At 38.0% G+C, this 13619-nt stretch overlaps 1 protein-coding gene across 1 annotated transcript in view; it reads left to right on the plus strand.

Annotated features, from left to right (window-relative positions):
- LOC128659915 (gastrula zinc finger protein XlCGF26.1-like) overlaps positions 1–10492 on the plus strand; it is a 43752-nt gene extending 33260 nt beyond the window's left edge. The window contains exon 2 of the mRNA XM_053713503.1: positions 7838–10492. Coding sequence (XP_053569478.1) covers positions 7838–9663 — 1826 coding nt within the window. The 3' untranslated portion in view covers positions 9664–10492. The remainder of the gene's footprint in view (positions 1–7837) is intronic.
- The last annotated feature ends 3127 nt before the right edge of the window (positions 10493–13619 follow it).

Below are 13619 nucleotides of genomic sequence, written 5' to 3' on the forward strand. Positions count from 1 at the left end.
GCCATAAAAACTTCGAGCAGGCTGTATTAAACCTCCTAATGTCGGCCTTTTGAATTAGGAATGGAATGTTTTGCATAATATACAAAAATTTGGGAAACAATAACGTCTTGATCAGTGCTACCCGAGCTGATAGAGAAATAGGCAAAAAAGCCCAATCTTCCCATCTTTTTTTAATCTTCTCTAACATAGGTGTAAAATTTAAATTATACCAATCATCGGGATTGGTCGTCAATTTAAGACCTAAATAAGTAATTTGGGAAACTACAGTAAATGGATGGGAAATTCTATTTTGCGGCTTATTATCTATCCAGAGAAGTTCCGATTTCAGCATATTAACCCTATAGCCCGAAAACGACCCAAATATAAGGAAGATTTCCTGTAATATCGGTAATGATTTTTGCAGATCAGATAGAAATAATATAAGATCATCCGCATACAATAGAAGAATTATTTTCTGATCAGCTATTGTAATACCCTCCAACTCTTGCCGCAACATTATTGCCAAGGGTTCCAGTGAAATATTAAATAACAGGGGTGAGAGTGGGCATCCCTGTCGGGTCCCTCTCCGTAACACAAATCGATTAGAGACCATATTATTAATAATAATTGAAGATAAAGGTGAGTTATAGATTAAACGGATAAACTTATTAAAATGCCCTATCACCCCGAATTTATCCAGGGAAAAGAACAAATGATCCCAAGCCACCCGGCCAAAGGCCTTTTCCGCATCAACCGTAAGAATAGCTTTGTCTATTCCTGAAACATATCTGGTAAACCTGCCTTTGTTCCAGAGTGTATCCAGGAGAAGCAACACTTTCCTAGTATTTTTCACAGGGTTCCGACCAGGCATAAATCCTGATTGATTTTCGTTAATTACCTCACCGATATGCGGTTTAAGGCGGTTTGCTAGTATAGCTGTCAATAACTTGTAATCGTTGTTTAATACGGAAATAGGTCTGTATGAACCGGGCAGCTCAGGATCCTTGCCCTTCTTTAAGATTAATGAAATATTAGCAGCAGCAAAATATGGCGAACATGTAGTACAATCAGAATAATAAAAATTAAATGACTTATTTAATAGGGGTACAATCTGGGACTGTAGAATTTTATAAAATTCCGCAGGTAGGGCGTCTGGTCCTGCTGCCTTATTCAATTTGGCATTTTTAATAGCCGTCATGATCTCATACTCTGTAATCGGGGCGTTAATTTCTTTCATTATGGCCTGCGAGAATCGAGGCGTCTGAATCTTATTCCAGAAATCCTCCTTATTACTAGAATTCAGCTTTTCGTATTTATATAGATTAGTAAAGTGCTCAAAAAATATTTTCTCAATGTCACTTTGATTAGTATATCTGTCAGCACCCTGTCTAATTGCCGGTATAGCATTTTTAGAGACAACTTTGGTAATTCTAGATAGAATTTTTGCGGATCTGCCCGTGTATCCTCCATATATAGCCTTGATTCTAAAATCTTCTTGAATAGTATCCTGTTTTAATTGTGTATCTTGCGGTGTTTTGGCCTTAATATATAAACTCCAGCGAAAATTATTTGGGTTTGCTATATACCCTCTAAAAGCATTTTTAACCTGATTGGCTAGTTGAATTTTAATACGATAATTTTTTTTCTTTAGGTAACACATATGTGACTTGATCTCTCCACACATAACGGATTTAGCCGACTCCCAGTATACCTCTATTTTATCACTGTAGTCTCTATTATTATTGCAAAATTCTGTAAATGTGTTGTTTAACCATTTTTGGAAATTGACATTATTAATAAGATGCTTAGGAAAATAGATATAGTTGTTCCGTGTTCTTGTCAAATTAGAGTTACATTTTAAGGATATGACGGCGTGGTCTGATATAACTATATCATCTATCCCTGATTCCCAGGATAGATTAAGTAGTGATTCAGCTATAAGAAAGTAATCTATTCTGGCCAATGACCGATGTGATTTGGACATACAGGTATTCAATCGCGTATCTGGATTATGAACTCTCCAGATGTCCACTAAACCCAATTGGGAAATAAACTTTTGTAATATCCGTACTTTCCTATCTCGTATACATATTGATGTTTTATTGGATCTATCTAATGTAGAATCTACAATTAGATTAAGGTCACCTGCTACAATTAGATTTTTACCTATATAGCCATGTAATTTAATCGTTAATTTCCGCCAGAATTCCTGATCCACCTCATTAGGTCCATATATATTACATAAGACATATTGAATTCTATTAATAGTTATTTCTAAAATTAAAAATCGCCCTTCTGGATCTAATATTGTTTTATCAATACAGTAATCCAACCTTTTATTAAAAAGAACAGCAACTCCTCTCCTTCTTGCCTCATAGGTGGTGGCAATAACCTCCCCGACCCATTTGGTTTTAAGTTTTGGAATCTCAATCGATTTCAGGTGGGTTTCCTGAAGAAACCCAATATCAGGTTTAAATGAGCTTAAATGCTTAATTATTGCTTTCCTTTTGATCGGGGAGGTTATTCCCCCCACGTTCCAGGAGACTAAATTAATAGCCGGTACAGACATTTAAACTATCTTTGCAGAAGAAGTTAGGGGCGGCCAAAAGGGGGGCGAGGTGGGTGAGCGAAGAAAAGAGAGGAAAAAGAGAGAAAGAGGAAAAAAAAATAATCCAATCATACCAACATTCTATGTCACAATTCACTATGTGTTCCATCTTCAAAGTACTGTTTGTGCATTATTAAAGATACAATCCACAGATAAATATTACCAGTCATTCAATATTATGTTCTCTACAGAACAGTTCCGCTTCTTGTGTGTTATTTAAAGTGTGGGAGGTCCCATTTTTTAGAGCTATTAATTTAGCGGGATAGATCAATTTTACATTAAAATTGGCATTCAATAATCTAGGATAGAAAGGGGACATATCTTTTCTTTAAGCCATCGTTTCTGCTGAAAAATCCTGAAACATTAAAACCTTATGAGAATCAATAAGAAACGGGTTAAACTTCCTATAATATTTAAGAAATAGAAGTTTGTCCTGGAAATTAACAAATTTAAAAATCACTGGTCTAGGTTTAGAATTTATTATATTCTCTCTTACAACCCCTATTCTATGCACACGTTCCACTAAAAATGGGGAGACTGGGGGTGGTATGAGTAAGGCCTGTGGTAGAGTAATTGTTACAAATGTCATTAGATCTGAATATTCTGCAGTTTCAGGTAACCCTATTAATTTCAAATTGTTACGTCTCGAACGGTCTTCGAGATCTTCAATTTTTGATTGTAATGCTGCAATTATCTTTGCCTGTGCCATTGAGACTGGTTCTTGTTGATAACAACGATCTTCCAGATCTGACACTCTGTTTTCCAGTTCATCCATTCTCATGGAGAACTGTCTAACTTCTGTGGTCAAATTTTCTATCTCTTTCTTAATTTCAAATTTTATAGATTCAAATTGGGGTGTTAAAATTTTAGCGACTTCTGAGGCAAATCCTGAGATGTCATTATAGACAGTGTTGCATATACTTTTATCTTGAGATGTATCCAAGCTAACATCAGCATTTTTACTAGGGCTACCTTTTTTTCCCGCTGCTTAGGTGGCATAATGGGGGAAACTGTGTTATCTATTTTAAACATGTTCTAACTAAACTCTATATATATATATATATAATAGTTATAGAAGATCTGAAACGTAATATGTTTATATATCTGGTTGTTCCTATATTCAGCAGCAGTCTAGTCAACTATTACAAAAAGTATGCTTATCTAAGGATCTATACACCCTCTGATATGGCAGGCAATATTATATTTAGACCACAGTTAAACATGAACTATAAATAACATGAAATTTGTATACAACTAGGCATTCATTGATATTGCCCAAACTAGGAATTATAAAAGGTATGGGCCCTTATGTTGCAACACTGTAGCGGATTATTTATAGAAATTTAGCCCAGACCTGGGAACAATATTGAGAAATCAAATTGCACCTCCTACCACAAGGGTCCTGGGAGAAAGACAACTACTGCCAAAATATCATAGATAGATTTCAGTTCGACTGTAGAAACAGAATTTTCTGATTTTTCTTGCCTTTTTTTCAGAATTTACACTCAAATAGTGAAGATCAATTAACATATATTTCTACACAAAGGATTATGTGAATATACAGTGTTGACAAAACAAATATCACCTCCTACCAAACAGGTTATGGGAGAGAAATAAACATGCATATGACCCTAAATTTCAGTTGGCTGAAAAACAAGAACAAGATTATTTCTTTGTTTATCCTTTTTCCGAAATTTACACTACATAAGTGAAGATCATCCAAAAGCTTATGGTAGTAGGCAGTATTGAAGAATCAAAATATCATCTCCTATGATAGAGGTCATAGGCAGAAGACAGAAAATGTCCCAATGTCACAGATAGATTTCAGCTTAGCTGTAGAAATAAACTTTCTCTGATTTCCTTTTTCTTTTTCCAGTGTTTGCACTCAGATAGTGAATATCAATTAACAGTCATTCCTACCCGTGGGGTTATGGGAATAAGAAATATTGCAAAACCAATATCACCTCCTACCACAAGGGTTATGGGAGAAAGACAAAAATCCAAATATCAGAGAAAGAAAAAAAGAAACACAAGAAAACTGTAATTGGGCTGCAAGAAAATTAAGAGCAGGATATTATTTCTTTGTTTGTCCCCTTTTTTTTTTCTTTTGTTTGCACAACAGAAGTGAAGATTATCCAGTGGTAACTCCTACCCGCAGGGTTATGGGAGCAAGTCTCTCCTACCAAAAGGTTATGGGAGATTGTCAGACAAACAGATAGCCCTTATAGATATCCCAGCCTTTATGTGTGTGTATATGAAAGGATTCATGTATGGCTAAATATAAATCATCCGATTTGCATCACCTTTCAATGCAGTGTGATTGACTCTCAGCAGCACCTTGAAATTAACGTAACTGGAACAGTGTCCAAATGAGAAACACACACATCCACAGTTATATTCAAATATTTTCCCACACACAGGGGCAGATATTATAACGGTTTCCCAGCAGCTGAATAATTAGACTTTTGAAATAATATTTTCTTGGGATGCCAAACTCTGAGAGTCTCTCACCATCTGCTCTGACAAAATCGGTAAGTCCTTACACTCCTCACCAACAGTGTAACCAGCCTCCGTTTCCTCAGTAATACTCTTCTGCCAGATAGATATAAGCAAACGTGCCTGTAGCGTATCTTAACCCCACACACTTCGATGCAGGTTCAGACCATAATCTGTTAGACTGCATCCGCTGTGGCAAGCCACACGATCGGCTTCAAAGAATGGTACTGCTCCACCATAGGAGCCATCGTAGTGTAGACTTCGGGGCGCTGCTGCCAAATCTCGATCCAGGCCTAGAGAACGCTATGGCCAAGGATCACTGCGCCCACGCTGTGTGTTAGTGCAGAGGCGCCAAGATGCCGACACAGCACATACTCCCCATACTCCGCCTCTCATCGGAAGTCCACAAAAAATTTTTAAGTCTAAAATTCTAGTGTTCCTTATTAGTATTCCAAGTACAAGTAGCACTTTGCTATTTCCTAACCGGTTTTTTTTTCCAAATTAACGATAGTTACATTGTAACACTGATATCTGTCAGGAATCCCTGAATATCCCTTGACATATATATATATATATATATATATATATATATATATATATATATATATAAAAATATATATATATTTTATAAGACAACCGAAAGTATTGATCTAGGCCCATTTAGGTATATTTCATGCCACCATTCCACCGCCAAATGCGATCAAATAAAATAAAATAGTTCACTTTTTCACAAACTTTAGGTTTCTCACTGACTTTATTTACAAACAGCTATAGTGTAGTGTAGTAGACAACCCAAAGTATTGATTTAGGCCACCATTTTGAAATTTAAAAAAAAATAAAAAAATCACAATTTTAGGTTTCTCACTGAAATTATTTACAAACAGCTTGTGCAATTATTTCACAAATGGTTGTAAAAGCTTCTCTCGGATCCCCTTTGTTCAGAAATAGCAGACATATATGGCTTTGGAGTTGTTTTTTGGTAATTAGAAGGCCGCTAAATGCCACTGGGCACCACACGTGTATTATGCCCAGCAGTGAAGTGGTTAATTAGGGAGCTTGTAGGGTTAATTTAAGCTTTAGTATAGTAGACAACCTAAAGTATTGATATAGGCCACCATTTCCCCGCCAAATGCGAACAAATAAAAGAAAGCATTCAATTTTTCACAATTTTAGGTTTCTCACTGAAATTATTTACAAACACCTTGTGCAATTATGGCACAAATGGTTGTAAAAGCTTCTCTGGGATCCCCTGTGTTCAGAAATAGCAGACATATATGGCTTTGACGTTGCTTTTTGGTAATTAGAAGGCCGCTAAATGCTGCTGCGCACCACACTTGTATTATGCCCAGCAGTAAAGGCGTTAATTAAGTAGCTTGTAGGGAGCTTGCAGGGTTAATTTTAGCTATAGTGTAGAGATTAGGCTCCCACCTGACACATCTCACCCCTGATCCCTCCCAAACATCTCTCTTCCTTCCCCCACCCCACAATTGTCCCCACCATCTTAAGTACTGACAGAAACCCCCCTCCTCTCTCCCACCATATCCTAAAACAATTGTACCATAGTGTAGCATTCCCATCCACCCCCATGCACGCGTGCACCCCCACACATGATCCCGCCCCCTCTGATGCACATTGCCCATCGATGGCCACCCACCTGCCTCCCTGCAATTGTTCCCACACACCAACGATTGTGACCATCGATGGCCGATGCAGAGAGGGTCACAGAGTGGCTCTCTCTGCATCGGATGGCTAAAATTTTTTATTGCAGGATGCCTCAATATTGAGGATCCCTTCCACGGCTTGAAAACACTAACAACATGCAGGGTACGTCGTTGGTCGTTAACTACCATTTTTTTATGACGTACCCTGTATGTCATTGGTCCTTAAGGGGTTAATTACTGGGAAAATAGAATAGATAACTCATTAAACAAATAAACTATTATACTTATATCTGCATCTTTTAAGTACATTTGTGTCAGTGATGGTTAAAAAGATGGAGCAACCTCCATTGGGCTGAGGAGGAGGGTAAAAAAATACTACTCCCCACTCTGTCCTTTTAGACAGATCATGTCCAACAACTGCCTAACCTCACCCCCTGACCTGGTTCATTACTCAGAACACCTGCAACTCCATTTTCCCCTGCCCTGACCTCGCTCATTGAACACCCACAACTCCCCCAGTGTTCCCCAACCCAGAACCACTACTGATTTGTGTGCTTAATTTTACAGTGAGTATTATTAAACTAATAAAGTTTTTGGCTGTTTATATAAATAGAACAACCACAGCCTAAAGCTAAAGATTATCATAAGGTCACTGATTCTTACCCTTTCAAAACATCTCACACGGATTATTAGCGTGTGATGATTAAGACATCATGTTCTCACCCAACTGGTTGAGCATGAGCCTGGCAGTGCTGTATTTGCAGTTACTTGTGCAATGTTAAATGAGGATGGTGGATGCCACCTTTCTTGCCCAGAATACAGATGTACTTGTTCCCTGCCAGAGAACATTATCCACACGCACCTTGTTTAATGGGGCCCTATAACTTGTTTTCATCAGTAATTTAGTTTATTATGATGTAGCAATGTTTGCATTCTATGTCATGCTTTTTAATTTGTGATTTACAGGTAAATAAATTTAAAAATAGAAAACTGAAGACATTTTTGAGTATAAAACATATTTTTTTATTTAGATGGATTATATTATAAATGAATAAACATCTTATTTTTCTTTATTCTATTTCTTTTCATGTAGACAAACACGTCAGTACTTCATATCTATCCTTCACTACAGTCTTAGACACCAATGACTATTCACAAACATTGGGGATATCACAGCAGATATTTAAAGGAGATGGTGAATTGTCAGGAACTGGGCAGCAATCACTATGTACAGAGAGTAATTTAGTCATCAAACAAGAGGACAACATTTATGCCTTATCTAGTGAAATGATAATCCCTAAGGATAAACCACACACATTTACTGAGTTTTCAAAACATATTAAAGAAGGGAAACGTCTACAGTCTAGCCAAATGATTCATACAAAGGAGAAACCTTTTCAATGTACAGAGTGTGAGAAAAGCTTTAGATGGAAGTCTCGTCTACTAGAACACTACAAAATTCACACAGCTGTCAAACCACACAGGTGTACTGAGTGCGGCAAATGTTTTAAACAAACGAGTTATCTGAAAAGTCATGAAAGGATTCACACAGGAGAAAAGCCATTCATATGTACAGAGTGTGGAAAAAGTTTTGCACAAATAAGTACTCTGAAAAGTCATGAAAGGATTCACACAGGAGAAAAGCCATTCACATGTGCAGAGTGTGGAAAAAGTTTTAGAAAAAAGAGTAATCTGAAAAGTCATGAAAGGATTCACACAGGAGAAAAGTCATTCACATGTACAGAGTGTGGAAAAAGTTTTACAAAAAAGAATCATCTGAAAAGTCATGAAAGGATTCACACAGGAGAAAAGTCATTCACATGTACAGAGTGTGGAAAAAGTTTTACACAAATAAGTAGTCTGAAAAGTCATGAAAGGATTCACACAGGAGAAAAGCCATTCACATGTACAGAGTGTGAAAAAAGTTTTTCAAAAAAGAGTCATCTGAAAAGTCATGAAAGGATTCACACAGGAGAAAAGTCATTCACATGTACAGAGTGTGGAAAAAGTTTTACACAAATAAGTAGTCTGAAAAGTCATGAAAGGATTCACACAGGAGAAAAGCCTTTCACATGTACAGAGTGTGGAAAAAGTTTTACAGAAAAGAGTCATCTGAAAACTCATGAAAGGATTCACACAGGAGAAAAGCCTTTCACATGTACAGAGTGTGGAAAAAGTTTTAAACAAAAGAGTGATCTGAAAAAACATGAAAGGATTCACACAGGAGAAAAGCCTTTCACATGCACAGTGTGTGGAAAAAGTTTTACAGATAAGTGTCATCTGAAAACTCATGAAACGATTCACACAGGGGAAAAGCCTTTCACATGTACAGAGTGTGGAAAGAGTTTTACACACATAATTATTCTGAAAACTCATTTAAGGATTCACACAGGAGAAAAGCCTTTCACGTGTAAAGAGTGTGGAATATGTTTTAGACAAATAATTAGTCTGAAAACTCATGAAAGGATTCACACAGGAGAAAAGCCTTTCACATGTACAGAGTGTGGAAAAAGTTTTACACACATAACTAGTCTGAAAAATCATGAAATGATTCACACAGGAGAAAAGCCTTTCACATGTACAGTGTGTGGAGTACAGTTTTCACGAGAGAGTCATCTCTTAACACACAAAAGGATTCACACAGGAGAAAAACTTTTCGTTTGTACAGTATGTGGGAAAATGCTTGCAGACAAGACAAGTTTCCGAAGACACCAACTTATTCACACAGGGGAAAAACCTTTTACATGTGCAGAGTGTGGGAAAAGTTTTATACACATGAGTCATCTGAAATCTCATGAAAGGATTCACACAGGAGAAAAGCCTTTAACTTGTACAGAGTGTGGAAAAAGTTTTACACAAATTAGTACTCTGAAAGCTCATGAAAGGATTCACAAGGGAAGAAACCTTTCATATGTTTAGAAAGTTGAAAAAAGTGTTTTTATTGAAACAAAACACAAAATATTTACACACATATAAACTTTATATACACACTGTGCAAACCTTTTTACAATTATCATAAAGAAGACAAACTCACTAAATAGAAGCATCAAAAGAGATGTTATTGTAAATACTTTCTAAATCCCAGTTATAAAAGCCCCAGATTGGAAGTGTTCTTCTGCTGTCCTTTGTTCCTCTATATATGTGCACCTCAGTTTCTCTCATATCAATGTGATAGAATCCAAACGCCACACTGGAATATACAGATCTGTCCTCATACTGACAGTTTACACAACCAGTCACCCCCACAGCACCCCCAGTGTTGTTTATTAATATGCCAGTGTTAGGAGTTGTACTTTTGATTTACATTGGGGATAAAATAATTACATTCACATAATAAAGGAGTCTTTATATGAATAGAGTGTTAGAGAATTATATAAACAAGAACATCAGTCTCATATGATTGACATCTGGGAGATATATTTAATGTGCACATCATGTGGATAAACCTTTTCTTAGAGCAATAGATGCTTAGCATTGTACATGTTATATACCAGAGGAATTACTGAGAGGAAACTGATTTTATTGCATGAGACACAATATCAGTAACTGGTACATATGTGATCATAATCAGTTTAATTTAAATGGCTACTATAACCTACTGTAAGTAATATGTATGCCATGTTCTGTAACTTGATATTATGTCTGTTAGATGTTTTCATGTTAGTTAGAAGCCACAAGAACTGATAATAGCACATACTGTATATATAAAGGGAACATTATATGTCTGATAAATCCCTTTGTATCAAGAGCACAAGTGTTAGCTATATTTATACCATTGTGTGCATATATCATGTAATGCTGCTTTTTTTCTATATAATGATATGCAATGTTTTTCTTTTTAATGACACGATGAGTCCACGGATCATCTAATTACTATTGGGGAATATCACTCCTGCCCTGCAGGAGGTGGCAAAGAGCACCACAGCAAAGCTGTTAAATATCACCTCCCTTTTCCCACCCCAGTCATTCTCTTTGCCTACGTTAGAGCTAGGAAGTGGTAAAGTTAAGTGTTATTTAAGATTATTCAATCAAGAGTTTATTATTGTTAAAGTGGTGCAAGATTATGCTGCTCTGTCCTAGGGTGTAGCCGTAGTCCATATCAGTCTCTTCAGTAGAGCAGTGGTGGCTTTAGAGCAATGGGAACTTGCGGGACATAATTCTCACTGCGCCTCCCATAGATTTAATGCTGCCCTGATTATGAAAGCCTGAGGAGAAATACTCAGTCCTTTTTGTTTCCACAGGTCTATGTTAGGGAGAGGACCTCTCAAACCTGGTTTGCTGCCCTGCGGTCAGTTAGATTTGTGAGGTGAGTGCTGATTTTAATTATTTCTGGGAAGGCAAGTCACTTCGAAAAAGTTGGCACTTTATTTTCAAACTACAAGGAAAGAAAGGGCCGTTTTAATGCAAAGCACTTTATTTCTCTTGCAAGGTGTATCCAGTCCACGGATTCATCCTTTACTTGTGGGTTATTCTCCTTCCCTACAGGAAGTGGCAAAGAGAGCACCCAGCAGAGCTGTCCATATAGCTCCCCCTCTAGCTCCACCCCCCATTCATTCTCTTTGCCGGCTCTAAGCACTAGGGTCTCTCTCGGGAGGGTAAAGTGAATGTGGTGTTAGAATTGTAGTTTTTATTATCTTCAATAAAAAGTTTGTTATTTTAAATGGTACCGGTTTGTACTATTTACTCTCTAGCAGAAAAGTGATGAAGATTTCTGCTGAGAGGAAAATTATTTTGTACGTGCATGTTGTAACTAAAATCCACTGCTGTTCCCACACAAGACTGAGGAGTACCAGAAAACTTCAGTTGGGGGGAACAGTTTGCAGGGTGAACTGCAATAAGGTAGGTTCAGTCATTTATTTCTAGACAAGACTGAGATAATGCTAGAAGAGACTGACAATATCCCCATGAGGGGAGGGTAAGCTATGTTCACAGACTTAGTAAGGAATTGAATGCTTACATAATAGGGCTAATTATGCTGGTTGACACTTATTCAGGGCAATCGATTGTTTAGCTAAGGAAAAAATCGTTTGCAAGACACTTTGAAAGCCCTTGTGGGTTCTTTCTGGGGTTATTACCCACATGGCTGTTTTTTATTCACTTAGGAGTGATTTATTAGGCCTCACAGCTCCGGAGTAGAGTGGGAGGGGCCTAATTTCGTGCCTCAGATGCGCATTTAGAATTGCAGAGAAGTTCATGCTGCTTCACATGGAGGGTCCTGCTGCTGTTTGAGGGCCTTAAAGAAGCTATATTCCCCCATATCTGATCCCTAAGGGCAGGTAGGGCCACAGCAAGGCTGTGGCAAGGTGCTGTAGTAATTTTAACCGGGTGTTGGCTTTAGGCTGCTCCGGTTTGGGCATTAAGGGGTTAATTGTTTTGCAACTTGTGGTGCAATCTTATTAAGGCTTTAGGTACATGCTGTGAAAATTTCAAAAGGATTGCTGCATTTTTCACTGTTTGGTAAAATTGTGTGCTCTTTTTATCTCTTAAAGGCACAGTAACGTTTTTTCAAATTGTGTTTTTTATTTGATTAAAGTGGTTTCCAAGCCTGTTTGTGTATACTACTAGTCTGTTAAACATGTCTGACACTAAGGAAAACCCTTGTTCAATGTGTTTAGAAGCCATGGTGGAACCCCCTCTCAGAATGTGTCCCACTTGTACTGATATGTCTATACACTTTAAAGATCATATTGTTGCACTTAAGAATGTGGCCCAAGATGATTCTCAGACTGAAGGTAACTGAGGGTAGCCCATCTGCCTCTCCCTAAGTGTCACAACCAGTTACGCCCGCACAAGCGACGCCTAGTACCTCTAGTGCGTCTAACCCTTTTACATTACAAGACTTGGCGGCAGTCATGGATAATTCTCTTACAGCCTTATCTAAACTGCCCGTGTTACCTGCAAAGCGTGATAGCTCCGTTTTAAGAACAGATTATGAGCATTCTGACGCTTTGGTAGCCGTATCCGATATACCCTCACAACGCTCTGAAGTGGGAGTGAGGGATTTGATGTCTGAGGGAGAAGTCTCTGATTCAGGAAGGGTTCCTCCTCAGACAGATTCAGATACATTGGCTTTTAAATTTAAACTAGAACACCTCCGCGTTTTGCTTAGGGAGGTATTAGCTACTCTGGATGACTGCAACCCTTTGGTGATCCCAGAGAAATTGTGTAAAATGGACAAGTACCTAGAGGTCCCTGTTTACACGGATGCGTTTCCGGTCCCTAAGAGGATTGCGGATATCGTTACTAGGGAGTGGGATAGACCAGGTGTTCCCTTTGTTCCCCCTCCTGTTTTTAAGAAAATGTTCCCCATATCTGACCCTGTGCGGGACTTTGTGGCAGACGGTCGCTAAGGTGGAGGGGGCTGTTTCTTCACTTGCTAAACGCACAACCATACCAATTGAAGACAGTTGTGCTTTCAAAGACCCTATGGATAAGAAGTTAGACGGTTTACTTAAGAAAATTTTTGTTCAACAAGGTTTTCTTCTCCAGCCTATTGCCTGCATTATTCCTGTAACTACTGCAGCCGCTTTCTGGTTTGAGGCGCTGGAAGACTCGCTCCAGACGGAGACCTCATATGAGGAAATTATGGATAGAATTAAGGCTCTAAAGCTAGCTAGTTCTTTTTTCACTGACGCCGCTTTCCAAATAGCTAAGTTAGCGGCCAAAAATTCAGGTTTCGCCATTTTGGCGTGCAGGGCGCTATGGCTAAAGTCCTGGTCGGCCGATGTGTCATCTAAATCCAAGCTTTTGAACATCCCTTTCAAAGGAAAAGACCCTCTTCGGGCCTGAATTGAAAGAGATTATTTCAGAAATCACCGGGAAAAAGGCCATGCTCTCCCTCAGGACAAGTCCTTTAAGACAAAGAACAAAGCTAA

This window comes from Bombina bombina, chromosome 5 (assembly GCF_027579735.1).
Source record: "Bombina bombina isolate aBomBom1 chromosome 5, aBomBom1.pri, whole genome shotgun sequence".
Taxonomy (NCBI): Eukaryota; Metazoa; Chordata; class Amphibia; order Anura; family Bombinatoridae; genus Bombina; species Bombina bombina.